Source organism: Hyperolius riggenbachi, chromosome 3 (genome assembly GCF_040937935.1).
Source record: "Hyperolius riggenbachi isolate aHypRig1 chromosome 3, aHypRig1.pri, whole genome shotgun sequence".
Lineage (NCBI taxonomy): Eukaryota > Metazoa > Chordata > Amphibia > Anura > Hyperoliidae > Hyperolius > Hyperolius riggenbachi.
In genome coordinates this window covers 141,898,347-141,917,720 of record NC_090648.1, presented here as the reverse complement: position 1 = coordinate 141,917,720, position 19,374 = coordinate 141,898,347, and the positions used below count along the sequence as shown (strand labels likewise).

Below are 19,374 nucleotides of genomic sequence, written 5' to 3'. Positions count from 1 at the left end.
TCGATGTTAAAGTCGGGCGGAATTTCCGCGATTTCCGGCGGAAATCCGCCTAACGCACTTGCATTACCAATTTCCGCATTCCGATGCGGAAATGCAATTTCCGATCGGAATTTCGGAAATTGCATTTCCGCGGAATCCGAATGAGCATCCCTAGTCCTTGGTGGTGTAGCTATATACTGGATGATATCTATGTGAATTCAATAAAAGAGTGACCACCATGAACATCGAATTTATAAAATGGTAACACAGTGTAGCCACAGTATCCCACACAGGAAGGCTCAATGCTAGCAGACAAGCAGCAGTCACTCACTTGTGAATGTAGGAGTATCCCTTTTATTCCAGCTAGGAAACAACAACATAGTAAATGAAACCACAAATGTTTTGGGAAATATCCCTTCCTCAAGTGTCCACCTCGATCACTTGAAGAAGGGCTGTTACCTGAAATATTCACTTATTTAGGGGATACTCGAGGAAGAGCAGTTCCCCAAAATATTCGCTCTGTCGGGGGCATTTAAAGGACAACTGAAGCGAGAAATATATGGAGGCTGCCATACTTATTTTCTATTAAACAATACCAGTTGCCTGGCAGCCCTGCTGGTCTATTTGGCTGCAGTAGTGTCTGAATATCATCTGGAACAAGCATGTGACTAATCCAGTCAGATCTGACAATAATGTCAGAAACCCCTTATCTGCATATGCTTGTTCAGGGTCCATGGCCAAAAGTATTAGAGGCAGAAGATCAGCAGGATAGCCATGCAACTGGTATTGCTCAAAAGGAAATTAACATGGAAGCCTCCATCTTCCTCTCGCTTCAGTTGTCCTTTAAGGAAGGGCTGTTCCTAAATTGTTTGCTGTGTTTGGGGGCACTTAGAGACTTGTTGCTCCCCCAAAAAAAAATTACTCTGTTTTACTTGCTATGATGATAATTCCATGACAGAATGAACAGATGATCCTGCATTCACAATGACATTTCTATTTCTTATCCATTCATTTGGATGATGTTGAACAGGTCCTCTTAATTGCGATTTTAGGAGCCTGAGGCGGAATGCCAGTGTGTAAGCAATTATTCTACTAATCTCATTTCACTTGTGATGTCCTGCGATGTTGGCATGTTGCTTCACTTCAAGCATTCATGTGAAGAACACACAAATGTAGATTGAGCTTGCCTAAAAATATTCTGTGTTTCAAGGTCTCATAATGATCTCCATAGGGAGTAATTAGCCAGGATTTGGACAGAGCTGGAGACTTGCACACATATTTCACAGAGTGGAAGTGCATCCAAAGCTTCATTGAAAATGAATGGTCTTCCAGCCTTATCACTTTCTTTTTTGAATAACTAACTCATTAATTAATGTCCACATATTGGGCCATTTTGTTTAGATCGGCCTGGAATGACTACCATCTTCTCAAACATCAAGACTGAATAGTGGATGGGCAGAATAAGACTTGAGAAGGGCCAGGCCGGATTTACCTCACAGGAGCCTATAGGCACAGATGTCCTGGCACCTTAGACTTCGCCCTCCATGAGCCTACAATCCCCCTATGAACCGCACCACAAGTGTGCTGGCTGTCACTTATCTCTTACCAGTCATAGGTACAGGTGCCCTTTAGTATTAGGTAGCCAGAAGTACCCTCAATATTAAGTAGCTAGAGGTGCCCCCAAGTGTTGAGTAGGTAGAGGTTTCTCAGTATTAAATAGCTAGAGGTGCCCCTGACTGAAGGGAGATCTGGTCAGTGGAATGTTGAAAGCAGGGCGAGTAACCTTTAATTCACACTCTCATCTAGACTCTGCATAGGGAAGAAGGGAGGTCGCTCGGGGAGGGGAGTAATACGCCTTTCTATCATCAGGCGCCTGTAGGCACGTGCCTACAGTGCCTTATGGTAATTACAGCCCTGTGAAGGGCCAAACACACATATTAAAGAAAATGCATAGTGATATTTTTATATACATATCATTTTAAGGTTTAGTTCTGAAATAATTTTAAAGTACTTTAAAAAAAAATTGGAAATTCTCGAGTGACAAAAATGAAATATGATGTTTGCTTGGAGCTCAACCTGCTGGTCTGATTAGCCACTGTGTAAGTCACAAGAGGGCACCTCAACTCTCCCTAGCTCTGGCTCAGTTAGTGCTGCATGCCATGCCTAAAATGTTAAAGAGTCTGTCCTACTTTGTGTATTAACATTACCTTGATAATACATAGCCATTGACTGGCACAGCAAGGCAATTTCCCTGGTTTACAAAGTTGAAGAACACTGGAGAGCTTGGGCAGAAAACATAGACTAGATACTATATCAAAACTGGGTTATATAATTTTTAAACCTCACCTGGATCATATGCAGGTTGCTAAAATGTTACTGAAATAGCAGTCATGCAGCTGTAGTCGCATGCAGCACTTGCGGGACAAAAGTTTTATAACATGCCCAGGTAGCCCTGCATTTATTACAAATAAGTCTCACTGCAGTGTATACTATTACACCTGCACAACTTCTATTTTATTTACCTTTTGTGAATCCTTACTATAGTCTGTTATGACTCAGGCAAAGACTGCAAACTGCTTGGCATATACACTTTGATGTACACTGATTCGAATATAAACCAAGCTCCCATATTTTACCTGAGGGAACAGATAAAAATGGGTGCCCGCATGCTAGATCTTTGGCCAAGATGGTGCTGAACGGCCACCTCAGCCAAGTATCATCTAACCTTGGCACTCAAGCTGTGACAAAACTACAAATCCCATCATGCCTCTGCCTCCCCGGGTTATGCTTAGAGCTGTCAGAGTATTGCAATGCCTCATGGGACTTGTAGTTCCACCACAGCTGGAGTGCCAAGGTTAGCCATCACTGATCTAGCGTGTGCATCTAGCTTAACATTTAGACTAGGGCAGATTTCTAAAATATTAAATATTTATTAGAGATATTTCATATGTCCCTAACAATGATTTTTATGCCAAATACAATTAAATACTGTAAATACATACAAAACATGTGAAAAAATACTATCCATTTATACTTGTAAACTCTTTATTAGTCATGGATCTCAAGCGATAAATACAAAGTTAATCAAAGCTGAAATGTCCTTTGCTGTTAAAGTCACGCAGCAGATCCATCTGGAGCAGGCATTTAATGCAGGCCATCAACTGATTTCCAATATTAATATTGTTTTAATACCTTCTTAGTTTACTATTTAGCTTTCTGCATTGGTCTGCCACTAACTAACCTTTTATCTTTTAACCTCTTCATTCAGTCCATAAATTAAAATGAGTCGGGGGGCTTTAGGAGTGGACACAGCTAGACGGATCAAGAACATTTCGTCATTTACAATGTGTTATAAAAACACCGCTATGAAATTTGCAGGTGTTGCTCGCCGAAACCAATAAAGCAGACCCCTCATTGGTCACTATGGGAAGCGCCTCTTTTTTCGTCTCCAGGTTTTATCGATCGAGGAAAGTGCCAAGTATAAAATATATCTGGATGGAGTTGAGGCTTCTATTAAATTAGATGCACCTCAGTGGTCATGAGAACGTTCTTGGCACTTGATGAAGAATAACAGGGTGTTCATGCGGAGTCCAGAGACAGAGGTGGGGAGAAGCACTGCTGTGAAGCCAAACAGGCTGGAAAAATAGACTTTCAGTGAAGGATGTTAATGCGTTTAACCTACGCACTCTAGCCCCGCTCTTCTGTATCCAGCCGGGCAAAATAAATCCAAGCTGGTGGGGTAGCACCATATATATTTTCTGCTTGACGTCTTTTAAAGATGAATGTATATGTAGCTAAAACATAATTATTTTAGGTAACATTACTCTTGTATGTTTCTCACTATCTGATTGAATATTAATTACATATACATTACTATTAATGAATGTAGCATGTGTTCTTCAATTCAGGCCAACCACTGTACATCGACGCTTTGTACCATGCAGTCAAACAGAGCCATACGACATGTAATAAGACTCCACTATTCACTCTGTAAGCAGGAAAGTGTCAGTGTAATCCCCAAATCCACAGGCCTGTAAATAACTCATAGACTTAGGCTAGGTTTTCATTGCTGCGAATCCGGGCCGATTCCCCGCCCACGAATTCGGATCGATCTTAGCACCCTATAGAACTCTATGTAAGCAATCTGAATTGAAGGCCGAAGGAACAATCTGAGACCATGCAGCATAATTTTGTGCGTGACTGTCCGAATCCCATAGCCGCGCATAGCACGGCTAGAGGGATCCGGCTGCGAGAGGCAGCAGCTGTGCCGGCATCGCGTCTTGCAAGATGCATGCCGGCGCACAAGTGGAAACGAGGTCTTAAAAAATGAAAAAGGTTAGTGAATGATCAAGGTTAGTATTACAGTATATTATTATTGCTTTATAAAGCGCCAAAATATTCAGTGGTAGTATTAAGCCTGGGTTACAGGGAAGGCTAGGGTTAGAAACAGATCAAGGATTGAGATTATTGTTAGGCAAGGTTAAAGGGTCAGGGATTTAGCAAGTGTGTCATTAAAGTGGATCTGAGATAAACTTTTACTCATTGCATAATTGTGTTCCTTTCATATAGTTGATAGGACATTCCTCAAGCCAAATAAACTGTTGAAGCTGTTTGCAGATAGATTTGCTGTGTAAACTATCTAAACTTTAGATACAATACATAGACAAGTTACTTGTTATAGTTAGTTTTTCATCTCGTATCCGCTTTGGGTTAAAGTGGACCCGAACTCAGTACTTTATCTCTGCTCTAAAAGATAAACGACAGTATAATAACCTTTAAAGAAAAACATTTCTTCATTACTGCTTACAGACCTCTTGTAACAAATCTGCAGTGTGTCTACTTTCTGGCTTTTATGGAAGCAGAGAAAAGGCTAACATCCTGTGTTTATATTAGCTGTGTCTGTTGAGGCTGCTGAATTACTGTGTGATGCTAGCTTTTAATGGTAAATATAGCTGGGTTTCATCAGCATAGCAGTGGCATGTCAGGCAATGTTTTTGGATGATTTTTCCAAGTGGCAGCATGTATATTTACGAACAGCAAAGGCGATAGTATTGCGCCCTGGGGTACACCATATTTTACTCTTACAGGGTTGGAGAGGAAAGGCCAGAAGAATACCCTTTGTGTTCTGCCAGCCAATAAGGAGTTGAACCACTGGAGAACTAAGCCTGTTTTTGTTTTGTTTGTGGTGGTGGCCTAATGGGGGAGGGGGGTACGGCGGTATCCATGCGGGCACTCTAGAGCCAGCGCCAGGCCCCACATTTGCTCCCCTGATAATACTGCTTTCCCTGTTGCCCTGCAGAATGAGGACGTACGTGCTGCTCGGACTCCACTGCTCTACTCTACTCTATTAGTATTAGCAGGTGGGGGATGCCTTTCTTGCAGAAATCTATTAAAATCGATGTGCATTGTGTAAGCAGCAATAGATCCCTCTCTGATCAGATGTCAATTGGAGAGGGAGTTACGGTATCCATCGGGGGAAAGTATGCCAGTGTATGGCAGGCTTTTGATTTTCAATCAGTTGTGTAGGTCAGTCAGTAGCTTCATCTAATCACTCTGTCAGCACTGCACAGATAAATTGTAGATCGTGTTTCTTATCTATTTTTTTTTTTCATTTTAGACAGAGTCCTGGGAATTTGATAAATAAACATTCACAATACTCAAGGATGGAGCTGATGCCAAAATCAAAGTAGAGATACTTCAAAGCTAGTTTATAAGGTTAAAGCTCCGATTCTGCAGAGATTTGAGTCTTGGTGAATTTGCTGACAGGAGGGGCGTTTCTGTCTCCTCAGCAGCTTCTGTCTCGCAGGTCACTTTCCTAATCAGGTTCAAAATGTTAATTACTGCGCCTGACTGAATAATTGGGGAGTACACTGAGCTAATGCTGCTGCTACTACCATTTATCTGGTCAACCTGCTATTCTCAAATGAAAGTGTCACCGAGTTTAAAGTGTGCATCTTAGATTTTAAAAGATGATATTAAAGTCCTCTGTGGTGCTAGGAGAAAAGACTCAAATAGTTTAAATAAAATCAGCTTTGCAGCCACCACTCCTGTGTTTCCTCTTCCCCTGGACAGCAAGACGAGGTCGTGTGTGACGGATGAACGTCAGTCCAGCCAATCTCTCTCTTATTCTCCTGTCTTCTTCTCTGGTCACCTCTTCTCACTCCCGCTTACAAGACTTCTCTCCATCCTCTCCCCTCCTCCAGAATACCCTCCCTCGCCACATCTGCAGCTCACTCACACGTACCCTTTTTAGGTACAATCTGAATACTCACCTCTTCAGGAAAACATACACTCCTAGCAAGGGCTCTTTGCCCACTGACCACCATTTCTAACATCTCATACACAGCTTCCCTTCACCTACTGTCCTATCCCTTCAACCTTTAGATTGTAAGACCATGTGGCCAGGGCTCTCTCCCCCTTTTGTCTCACAGTGCTGTGTAATGTGCATGCATATCTTTCACCCCTGTGTAAACATTTGTAGTTGATTTGTTCACTGCATCAGGGCTAATCTACCATTGTCTTGTATTAACTGTTGTATTGTTTATTTTGCATTGTTATACCCTGTATGCTGTTGTACAGCGCCACGGAAGATGCTGGCGCTACATAAATCAATAATAATGATTATAGGTCTCTGCAGTGACCTGCATCATAACTACTGGATGCTGTGCTCGTCTATTATCACTGAAGGGAAAAGGGAGGTGTAGAAATGGTCACTTCTTCAGCAATCTGATACCAGGAAGCCTACAATACATTTAACATTCACTTTTGTATGGTTCTGAACCACTTCTGTATCATGCCTGAAAAAGAAAGTTTTAAAAGATTAAAAACATCGTACAGTTAGTCATTAGAGGCATTAAACCACAGGTGTTAAACACAAGACCCACAGGCCGAATCTGGCCCCCCCATGCCATTGTATGTGGCCCTCAGGAGCTTAACATCTACATCATTGTAAGTATCAAAAGTAAAGGAGGCAATGAATCCAAGTGTGTGTGTGTGTGTGTGTGTGTGTGTGTGTGTGTGTGTGTGTGTGTGTGTGTGTGTGTGTGTGTGTGTGTGTGTGTGTGTGTGTGTGTGTGTGTGTGTGTGTGTGTGTGTGTGTGTGTGTGTGTGTGTGTGTGTGTGGTCTTTGACATTTCCATAGAGACGGTAGGCTAATGCAGAATTATGTACACTCATGTCATTCTTTTGACTTTTGCACACATGTACCATTTTATCTTTTTTTATTAATTTCCTAGTAGAATGACACTATATTTAAGTGACAGCGCCCATACTTATTATTTTTTTGTTAGTTTTTTCTCTAAATACATGCACTCTCCCCCCAATCTTCTGTTGTGGGATTTGTGGTATAGGTCTACTGTCTGCACACATTGGCTGCACATATTTAAAACCATGGCATCCTTGCCCTCCTCACCCATACTGTCAAAAGCTGCAAGCAAGCATTCTTTTTAAGTGAGATGGCGCTGCCAATCCCTCCACTGGACTGGGCTTCCCCCAATACACATGCAATGTCCAGTTTGCTGTGAGCAGATTTGTAATTCAGTATACAGGAAAGGTTGGTGGTCTCCATTGCCCCCTTTCTTTTACTGCAAATGACAGCACACTGCCTTCCTATTCAGAGGAGTACACCAGTGCTCATGTTCCAGTGGGCACATTACGTTTTTAGGGTGCCCACTGGAAAACTTTCCCAATCTCCCCCCTCCCGTACACATAGGGGTATCTTCGGGGATCTGTGTCACCCAAGGGATCATGTACCGATCCTTGCCGAGTGAACATTGCCAACGCTGTGCAAATGTGTCACCAGCCTCCCGGCTAGTGAGGTGTCTGTTGCTATGTGCAGGAGGGAGGCGGAGGGACAGCAAGCAGCGTACAATGGAGCGAATTTCCACAGGGCGGGAGAGTAGGAGAAGCAATATGATCAAGTAGTGCGCAGGGGCCGGGGATTGCTAAAAATCTGTCATGCCAGATCTTTAACAGACGTTGTGTGGCCACTATACACACGTTGGTCTGACTCCTGATTCTCAGCCACAGAGATTATCATCTGCCATGATCACGTTCAGACCAGAATGTGTATGTAGCTTTACTGTGTTTGTCCACAGCAGGCACCTGTCACCTCATGCCTTTAGGTATCTCCAAGTAACGACAGGGAATGAAATGCTAATGACTCTGAGCTCATACAAATTGTCTTACTGTTTGATGCACATTTATGCCGTTTGGAACTGATTGGTACATTTTCAAGTTGTATATATTTACATCAAATTTGCATCACCTGGGAACTATTAGCATCTCATTGAACAGCCATATCTACAAGTAAATACTGTTGTTAGTTTCTACGGTTTGCTCACTACTGCTGAGTTTCATTACTTCTTTATACAATAAGCCAGAGCAGGCTCATCCACCAGGCAACCTAGGCAGGTGCTTGGGGCCCAGTGGGTGTCAAGGAGCCCACCTGCCACCTTCTCTGATATCTCTCCACTTCAGCTTACCAAAAAGACCAAAAGGGGGCCTAAATCTACTACCTTGCTGAGGGCCTATTACATCTTTATCCATCTCTGCATTAAAAAGCAGAATATAACAACAACAACAACAACAAATAACATTTGTAAAGCGCTTTTCTCCCATGGGACTCAAAGCGCATAAGCATGGCTCCGACCATCGTGGTACAGAGGAAGAATTTTATAAGTCTGGAAATGCCAGGCTAAACAGGTGGTTTTTCAGTCTGGATTTGAATAGCTCCAGGGATGGTGCTGTCTTTACTGGGTGTGGCAGGGAGTTCCAAAGAGTAGGGGCAGCATGACAGAAGGCTCTATCTCCAGATTTTTTGAGGTGCACTCTGGGAGTGACCAAGTTTATAGAACTTGCTGATCTGAGGTTGTGAGAGGTGTGGTGCAGCTTCAGCAGGTCCTTCATGTATCCAGGGCCCAGATTGTGCAGGGATTTGAAAGTCAGCAGTCCAATCTTGAAGAGTATTCTCCATTCTACTGGTAGCCAGTGCAGTGAGCGAAGGATCGGTGTAACCCAGCATTTCATCTTTGCTCTAAAACATTATTTACAGCATATTATATGCAACCAGCATTTTTTTTTTTTTTTGCTAGACCAGCATTCGAAGGGTTACACACAGAGTTTGAAAGTCCAGTGCAGTGAAATTTGGATGCATCTGACGTTGTAGATTATGTTATCTTGTGTTTACTTAAATGTATCAAGTGAGGAATGTGACACATTCTCTGACTGCAGAGAAGCTGCTGGAGACAGAGAGACACTAAAAGCATGTCTGCCTGCAAAACAGCAATGAATAAAACCAGTTATTAATAAAATGCAAAGTCAGCTCACAAAGCAAAAAACTGTACTTTTGGGAACCTATAATTTCTAAAGGAATAATAATACTTATGCACAAATGCAAATATAATAACCGTATGGCATATAAAAAGTAGCAAAACATGTTTTTATTGAATAATATGTCAGGGTTTTAAATCTCTTTAAGCTCATATGTGTATTGGTCAGTAGGAAAAAGTAGAAGCAAAGCTATGCTTAATCATTCTGTAATAGTTTTTGTCAAAAGACAATCATTCAAGTGCAATTGGACAAGTGGCAGTATGCCAATTACAGAAGAAATAAGGTTTTGCAGGAAAGACGTGGGCCTTACAATACTTCAGTGAAGAAGTTAATTCAGTTCATGACTAAGTGCGCAATAACGCCAAACAGATTCAGTCTTCATTACTGATGGCTGTAGTGTCTGATGAATGGCCCTGAACTTTAGATAGGGGTCTGAGACACAGCTCAAGCCTTCCTCTGCATTGCTCACATTTAATGATCTCTGCCAGACAACGGTTTTGTGGCATTTTAGGTAAAATAGATTATTGCTCAGAAAGGAGCATGGACCCTTCATGTATTATGTGACTGCCGCTGCCACCCTCTCAGTCTCTATGGATTGCGCTGGAGTGTTCTCCAACCTTCGTATCAAGCAAATTCCTGACCACCATGCCATTAATTATACCATATTCTGTTTGCAGGGATCAGACTGTTCGGCCACATGTCCTGCTGGATCGTTTGGAATGGACTGCTCGTCAGTATGTAACTGCAAGAACGGTGCATTCTGCTCCCCAGTGGACGGGTCTTGTATGTGCAGAGAAGGTAATGCAGTATGGCTAGTAGCTGTCCTTCCATCACTGAGCGCAGCAGAGATATCTGTGTGACAGCACCATGTGATAGCACTTAGCACTGACCCTGTTGTACAATCACCCTGGCCTTACACAAGTGATATGGTTAATTAGCTGAGCTGCAGTTTATTCGGAGTGCAGGAGTAGATGGATATCCTTCAGACAGGTGACTCAGACTGACATTGCTGCTGATAATACCAGTAGCTTCTCCAGTCACATAGATACAACATCTTAAAGGGCAGCTCTAGAAAAAAAATGCATATTTTTGTTTTGGATAATATGGAAAGGTGTGAGAACCTGTATAAATTTATTTATACAAAAATGGTGATTCGAATGAATCTGAAGAATCAACAACCCTTCCAACCAATAATGAAAAAAAGAGTGAGAATTTAAAACATTTACAGCTTAAAAAAGTATGTAAAAGTGATTTATTTGGCTTCTGTGGATGCTGAGTAGATATTGTCAGTGAGATGCAAATAATTCTTATTTGGTGCATAATTATGCAAAGTTTGTAAGCAAATGTATGCAGATTGAAAATGGACCAATCGAATGCCACCTTGGCTGAATGTGATTGGTCCATTTTCAAGCTGGAGACATCTGTATGCAACATGTGCATAATCCTACATCATGCATTTTTTGCATCTTTTTAACCTATTGCTGAGAGAGGATAGGAACACACTAGGGAGAATCGCATATATGGTTTCCATTGCACATAGTGGAAACCATATATGCGATTCTGCCTAGTGTGTTCCTATCCAGAGGCCTCTGTTCCATGGGCAGGTAAAGGCAGTGAATTCACCGCCTGTCAGATACTCCTATCAAAAAAACCGAACACCAAGAAGTGGAGTAATGCTGGTGCTGGGTATCCCGTAGCAATCCAAATCCAATAATCAAAAAGGGGATCTGCACACAGACGTCTTAACCTCCCTGGCGGTAAATTTTTTTTTTCCTAATTGAAAAAATCCTTTTTTATTTAAATTTTTTTTTTGTTTCATGTAAAGCTACCAGAGTGGTAGCTACATGAAACACCACTAGAGGACGCATGTGGCCCTCTAGTCCGATCGTCGCCGGCATCTATAGCAAACAAGGGAACGCGTATATAACGCGTTCCCCTGTTTGGCTTCTCCTGTCGCCATGGCGACGATCGGGATGACGTCATGGACGTCAGCCGACGTCCTGACGTCAGGCACACCCGATCCAGCCCATAGCGCTGCCCGGAACTCATTGATCCGGGCAGCGCAGGGCTCTGGCGGGGGGGCCCTCTTCAGCCGCTGCGTGCGGCCGATCGCCGCAGAGCGGCGGCGATCAAGCTGTGCGCGCGGCTAGCAAAGTGCTGGCTGCGCGCACAGCAATTTACAGAATGAAAATCGCCCCACCAGGGGCTGAGATCTCCCCCTGCGCGGCATAGCCCGAGCTCAGCTCGGGCTTACCGCCAGGGAGGTTAAGGAGCAATTATGTTTATTGTCCCAATGCACACATATACAATTATGATTCGTCCAATCCGACGATCGTTTCGGGGCCAGATAGATCCCCTTTGTCAAGGCTTTGTCTGTTTGTGCCTTGACAAAGGGGACCTATCTGGCCCCAAAACGATCATCGGATTGGACATGTCAGATACTCCTGTCCACTAACTAGAATAGAATAGAATAGAATAGAATAGAATAGAAAAGAAAATCTTTATTGTCATTGTAACAACCGAAATTGTACAACGAAATTCTTAAGTGCAATTTTACAGCAAAAGCAAAGACAGCATAACATTCCATTCCTACATACATTGCATTGCACACAGCCCTTATCAACATGGCCACTTAGCAGCATTTAACATAGAAATGGCTGAAGGATAAAAACTGTTCTTTAGTCTATTTGTCTTAGTTTTTATAAGTCTAAAACGTTTTCCAGAAGGCAGATGTTCAAATAACACATGTCCTGGATGTGAGGCGTCGCTTAAAATTTTCTTAATATTCCTGAAACAATAAGACGTATATAACTCTTCTAATGGAAGGAGAGGACAGCCAACTATCCTCTGGGCAACCTTAATTACCCTATGAAGCTGCTTTTTCTGTGCTACTGTGCAGCTTGAAAACCACGCACAGAGACAGTAGACTAGGACACTCTCCACTGTACTGCGGTAAAAAGACACCAACAATTCCTCAGGAATATTATTCTTCCTAAGCACTCTTAAAAAATATAGCCTCTTCTGTGCCTTTTTCACTACTTCAGCAATATGTGACCCCCAAGTCAGGTCCTCTTTAATAGTAACTCCTAAAAACCGAAAGTCTGTGACCCTTTCTACAATATTTCCATTTATAATAAGTGGCTGAATGTCATCTGCCTTCTTCCTAAAATCCACTACAATCTCCTTGGTTTTAGCTACATTTAGGAGTAGATTATTGTCTCTACACCACATTTCCAGCCTTTCTACCTCATCCCTATAGGGTAAACTGGGTAAACAGTAAACTGGTTGCTTACTGGTGCTTGCTGCGGGTGGCAGACATGTGTCCCCCATCACCAGTAGTTGCCGTCCTTGGATGGGACATGACACTTTCTTTACCGCCATGCGGTGTCACCAAATACTGCCATTTGACTGGTTGAAATGCAATGGCAGCTTTCAGAGCAGATAAACTGTACTTTTGGAACTTGTAATTTGTAAACAGACAATCTTACTTGTGCACAAAAGCAAATATAACTGAATGGGTAATAAAAAGTAGGAAAACACATGTTTATTGAATGTTATGTCTGAGTTTCACACCACTTTAAATTGTCTGCTTAGGTTAGCGGTACAGATATACACGAAGTATAAATCGTTCTTGTTTTATAACTTCCTACAGGTTGGCAGGGGATTGATTGCTCAATTCCTTGCTCAAGTGGCACTTGGGGCCTGAACTGCAATCAGAGCTGTCACTGCCTGAATGACGCGTCCTGTAACCCCGAGAATGGCAGCTGCATGTGTGCTGCGGGCTGGATGGGTGACATCTGCGACCAGCCATGTCCGGTATGGAAAGTGCCTTCAGATCCTCTGCTCCTTGTGTTTCCTGCCTGACTGTAGCTGATGACACTGTTCCTTCATCTTCTAGGAAGGGTTGTATGGGCTGAACTGTGCTGAACACTGTGACTGCAGCCATGCAGAGGGATGTGACCCAGTCACTGGCCACTGCCACTGTGTGTCTGGATGGACAGGTATGTACAGGATAAATATTGAACAGCAGCTTGTGGCTACTAAACAGATTTCACAGGTGAGACAAATGAAACCGCTGCTGTTATTACGCTTTGTACTTTGCCTTACTAAATTAGGCCTCGTTTTTAAAATATTCGTGTAAAATTCTTCTCTGTAATTAGAATACTATCCAGTGTTAAAGTGGACCTCTAAATGCTCTGTTTACCTTGCACTTGTAGGTCCACAATAATGTGTCTGCAAAGGGGGAGGGGCAATATTTATTAAAACATGCAGTGCTGGCCACAAAGAGTTAAACTCTTAGAAGAGAATGAAACTGGGCCAGGTCAGGTGATGAGTGTACACTGAGAGAGACTGGCTGCTGCCCTCTCTCAGCTCCCTGCTGACTAATTTGTGGGTTATGATGGGATAGCATTAGCAATTTAGGCAACTTTCCCCAATATCATTTTATCTCAGGAAATGGAGCTGGAGGAACCAGCTCGTTAGGGAGAGGGAAAAGTAATTCGGAACCCCCAATTACCCTTACGCGGCCCGCACACTATAGCATTACTGCTAGAGCGCAAAACCACCTGCTTCTGCCCAAATCTGCTTTCATCTGGAGACCAGCCATTAACATAAATTTTCATTTTGTTTTTTCACTTTTTTTATTATTGGTATGTGTTGTCATGCAAAAGTATGCTGGCATAACAGGTTGTGCATCTGCAAGTTATATAGAAATTAAAGGAAAATTCTGAACACATCAAAGCACCAACATAGCAGTGGGTCACAGCAGAATAACAGCACACCATGCAGGTACATGGAATGAGGGGTACTGACTGTCAGGTGGGCTGTCGGCATAGTTTGAGCATTGCATTGCAGTGTTTTAGTAGAGCTCTGTTTGTCCCCATGTGGCTGTCTATTTGCCTTGGTAAAATCAGAGCAGAGAGCAGAGCCGGGAGCTGAGCAATGTTGTGTGGTAAATTAAATAGATATTATCAGTTTAACAAACACACAGCGCTCTGTCTGCTCGGCACTGATTGGTGTGAAGGCCAGCGGCAAGAAGGCATGTGCGCATGGAGATTACTGACCTCCAGCATGGCGGCTGTGAGAGGTGGGGAGGTTGTGAGAGTGGGCACCTAACTTCTCACGTCTCCTGTATTCATGGATAAGGAGGAATTTTATTATGGGCCAGGGTGAGACAGAGATTTTAGTTGTTTTGTTTGTTTTATTTTTTTGGACAAATTAAACTGTTTATGAATGATAGATATTTAATTAGTAGATATTACATATATTGTATATAGACAATGTACCTTCAGGACACTACATTCCACCAGACATGAGCCATAAGACAGCTCTCCTTTGCTTTCTTGTTCAAAATCTGTTGTGGTTTTAATCATATTCAATACACAATAATATACAGTGGTATGAAAAACGATTTGCCCCTTCCTGATTTCTTATTCTTTTGCATGTTTGTCACACTTAAATGTTTCTGCTCATCAAAAACCGTTAACTATTAGTCAAAGATAACATAATTGAACACAAAATGCAGTTTTAAATGATGGTTTTTATTATTTTGTGAGAAAAAAAACTCCAAATCTACATGGCCCTGTGTGAAAAAGTAATTGCCCCCCTTGTTAAAAAATAACTTAATTGTGGTTTATCACACCTGAGTTTAATTTCTGTAGTCACCCCCAGGCCTGATCACTGCCATACCTGTTTCAATCAAGAAATCACTTAAATAGGAGCTATCTGACACAGAGAAGTAGACCAAAAGCACCTCAAAAGCTAGACATCATCCCAAGATCCAAAGAAATTCAGGAACAAATGAGAACAAAAGTACTGTAATTGAGATCTATCAGTCTGGTAAAGGTTATAAAGCCATTTCTAAAGCTTTGGGACTCCAGCGAACCACAGTGAGAGCCATTATCCACAAATGGCAAAAACATGGAACAGTGATGAACCTTCCCAGGAGTGGCCGGCCGACCAAAATTACCCCAAGAGCGCAGAGAAAACTCATCCGAGAGGCCACAAAAGACCCCAGGACAACATCTAAAGAACTGCAGGCCTCACTTGCCTTAATTAAGGTCAGTGTTCACCACTCCACCATAAGGAAGAGACTGGGCAAAAAATGGCCTACATGGCAGATATCCAAGGCGCAAACCACTTTTAAGCAAAAAGAACATTAAGGCTCGTCTCAATTTTGCTAAAAAAAATCTCAATGATTGCCAAGACTTTTGGGAAAATACCTTGTGGACCGACGAGACAAAAGTTGAACTTTTTGGAAGGTGCATGTCCCGTTACATCTGGCGTAGAAGTAACACAGCATTTCAGCAAAAGAACATCATACCAACAGTAAAATATGGTGGTGGTAGTGTGATGGTCTGGGGTTGTTTTGCTGCTTCAGGACCTGGAAGGCTTGCTGTGATAGATGGAACCATGAATTCTACTGTCTACCAAAAAAATCCTGAAGGAGAATGTCCGGCCATCTGTTCCTCAACTCAAGCTGAAGCGATCTTGGGTGCTGCTGCAGGGCAATGACCCAAAACATACCAGCAAATTCACCTCTGAATGGCTGAAGAAAAACAAAATAAAGACTTTGGAGTGGCCTAGTCAAAGTCCTGACCTGAATCCTATTGAGATGTTGTGGCATGATCTTAAAAAGGCGGTTCATGCTAGAAAACCCTCAAATAAAGCTGAATTACAACAATTCTGCAAAGATGAGTGGGCCAAAATTCCTCCAGAGCGCTGTAAAAGACTCGTTGCAAGTTATCACAAACACTTGATTGCAGTTATTGCTGCTAAGGGTGGCCCAACCAGTTATTAGGTTCAGGGGGCAATTTATTTTTCACACAGGGCCATGTAGGTTTTGAGTTTTTTTTCCTCACTAAATAATAAAAACCATCATTTAAAACTGCATTTTGTGTTCAATTATGTTATCTTTGACTAATAGTTAACGGTTTTTGATGAGCAGAAACATTTAAGTGTGACAAACATGCAAAAGAATAAGAAATCAGGAAGGGGGCAAATAGTTTTTCACACCACTGTATACAATAGATCCCTTTATAGTATACTCCAAGGAACCAGGAAAAGTAGTTTATTATATCAGAAGTTTACTATATTAGAATTGGTCATACATTGAATATTTATATAGATCCATTTGCTGGGACCTAAGTTTACAATATCCAGATGTTTACTATATCAGAGTTTACTATAACGAGATTCTACTGTATACATTATTGTGTATTTATCTTCCACAGCACATAGTCTTGTTACTAGCTGTCCTGCAGAGGAGCTCACAATCTAACCCTTGCCGTAGTCATGATCTAATTGTCCCTGCCATAGACTAAGGACCCATTTGGGGGTGGAATCAATTTATTCTGGCGTATAAGACGGCAGGGTGTATAAGACGACCCCCTAATTTTTTCAGTTAAAATATAGAGTTTGGGATATACTCGCTGTATAAGACTACCCCTCTTCCAACGCACACCAAATAAAAATTAAAACAACATAATATACTGGTGCTATGTATAAACAGATACTGGTACTGTACTGTATGTGGTACCCAGTATATAACAGTGTATAGGTGATTGACTGGTTGGATTGGTCCTCAGCAACGAGATCTAAGAGGCGGTACCAGGATAGGGCGGGCCAGATGGGTGGAACAGGAGTGTTTTATGAGCACAGTGCAATCTCTTTCTTCCATACCCCAGGTGTGCCAGACCTTGCAGTGTGAGCGATGAGCTCTCCCTAGCATATGCGGCGACTGCCAAATCTCCAGCACCTGGTAATTATCATCAGCATGCCGTGTATGGGCATCGCGTAAACATCAGCATGTCTCGTATGTGAATCGTGTATCACCCGGCATCAAAGACACCCGGCGTATAAGTAGACCCCCGAATTTTTCAGAAGATTCTCAAGGGTTAAAGAGTAGTCTTATACGCCAGAATATACAGTATTTCTACGCTTTTATGGAATGAAGAAAACCAGTGTGCTCATAGGACACTCACACATACACAGAGAGAACATACAAACTCCATGCAGATGTTGTCTTGGTCTAGATTGGAACCAGGGACCCAGCACTGCAATAATTTTGTTTAACATTTGCAAGCCGCAGAAGGAACTCTAGCACAAACTAATAGCCCCGAGGTCATGATTTATAGCCTGCTGTGAGACCTGATTAGCTGATAATCCAGACTAGTGAGTGATCTAACTATTTGAATGTACAAAATTCTGCTGTACTTTGCCATTTCCAAATCCATGTGGCTTTGCATATTATGTAACATGGCTGCATCTTGCTGCATTTTATTGAAGCTAATTTTTAACACTGTTTAAAAAGTAATGTAAATGATCAAACATCATCAAGAGAATTACATACCGGCTGAAACCAGTAAAATCATATCCCTTTAACCATGAGATCTGCCAAAACCACAGAATATAAGCCATTTAGAATGTTGCCTCCTGACCTTGTGATAGAAGAGCAGTTAGTATGCAGCTCAGTGCCTGACTTCCTTGAAGACTTTGTGCTTTTGCCCACTCCCTCCACTATATCATTCTGATTGACAGTTATTGTAGCATTATTGTTAATATTCTGTTAATCCGAGCTATCATTTGCAAGTATTAACGTTTCCGGGAGCTCGGATGAGCTGTATATGGACTAATTGTTCCGACAGAGCCGTGCTATTGTTCAGATAGAGAATAGAACGGGTTAGGTGGTAATACAGAAAGATGCTGTCATTCTCCCAGTATTCCACACAGCGTGACACAGGGACAGGGTGACACCGTGCCAGGTGACGATAAGGTTCCATAGAGACGTGAGGATGTGAGGGTTTGGTCACATCAGTGCTGTCACTCACTACCAAAGCTATCCCTCGCCTGCCCTCCAGCTCTGTGAATACACAAATAACCCCAGTTCCCAAACGGCCTAGACCAGAAGCTTAAAGACACAACCCACACCTTTACTGTGCAGATGAGCAAGTGCAGCCTCAGTGCAAAGTCTCCACACCTTTTGCACAATGAAGCTGTCAGCAGTAGCCTCTGGGGACCGGAGATAGCAGCTAATTATACTAGATGGATGTGTCTGTGGATCCTTCGATAGTCCTGTCTTTCTGCCTCTTTTCTTCTTTTAAATGTCTTCATAATCTCCGCTGCCATCACTATCGCCTGCCTGACATTCACGCTCAGCCGCTAGAATACATTTGAAGGAAACTCACCTAGCCAACCTCCACAAAGTAGTATTTTCTGCGCACAGCTCTGAGTGTAAAATATGGCAAGCTAAATGAATGGGTGCAGAGAGGAAATGTCTGGAGCAAGGTTACGCAGGCTGTGGGTTTTTGCACAGGCGAGGGAACATTGCATTGTCTTGAGGTACACGTGGAGTGCTCCGTGCAGCACAATTCAGAATGGTAATTTGAACATATAATGTTGTGTTTTGCTGCCTGTGGAAAGCGAGATAATGCAGTTCATGCAGGGTCACACAGAGACTGCAATTTAAGAATATGCAGAAATGTCGAGGGCGAGATAAGGCGCCGCGGCACCGCAGGATTATGGCTACCCTTGGATTATCCCCTCCATGACCGGATGCAAGTTTTGGATGCCACTCTCGGGGACTCGAGATAAGTCTCCGAAATGTTTGCTTTCAATTTTTTTTTCACAAGACTTAATTTGTCCGGAGCTGATAAGGAATTCTGCTTCCACCAGTGCTGAAAAATCCTTGCAGGGGTGAAAGAACGTCCAAATCTCCAACCTGCAGCCAGGAGAAGTTATTTTTTTTTGTAGTGGAAGCTGCAGGGATGCCTGGCCTGAATGCCTAGGCACGTACCTAATCAGGCAGTGGGCAAAGAAGAACAGCAACCTGCAGCAGCGATTCAACATTCATTTTTTATTCACCCACCTCATGAAAGATGAAATTTGATTGGTTGTGATTGGTACCACATGGTGCAAGTCATCACTGTTTCTTGTGTTGCAATATTAAAACTCCAGCCACAGTTCTAAATACTGTATACTGGCTGATAGCTTAGTAAGCAGACTACCCAGTAGTTTCCTCTCTTTTTTGTGTGTGTGTCAAATGAGGCTGCTGCAGCTAAGAATCTA

General features: G+C 42.5%; 1 protein-coding gene across 1 annotated transcript in view; it reads left to right on the top strand.

The window, feature by feature from the left end:
* The window catches only part of MEGF11 (multiple EGF like domains 11), a 714,010-nt gene that overhangs the window by 550,966 nt on the left and 143,670 nt on the right, over nucleotides 1–19,374 (top strand). Inside the window, exons 11-13 of the mRNA XM_068273562.1 lie at nucleotides 9,987–10,107; nucleotides 12,962–13,125; nucleotides 13,208–13,310. Of these exons, the coding sequence (XP_068129663.1) occupies nucleotides 9,987–10,107; nucleotides 12,962–13,125; nucleotides 13,208–13,310 (388 nt within the window). The remainder of the gene's footprint in view (nucleotides 1–9,986; nucleotides 10,108–12,961; nucleotides 13,126–13,207; nucleotides 13,311–19,374) is intronic.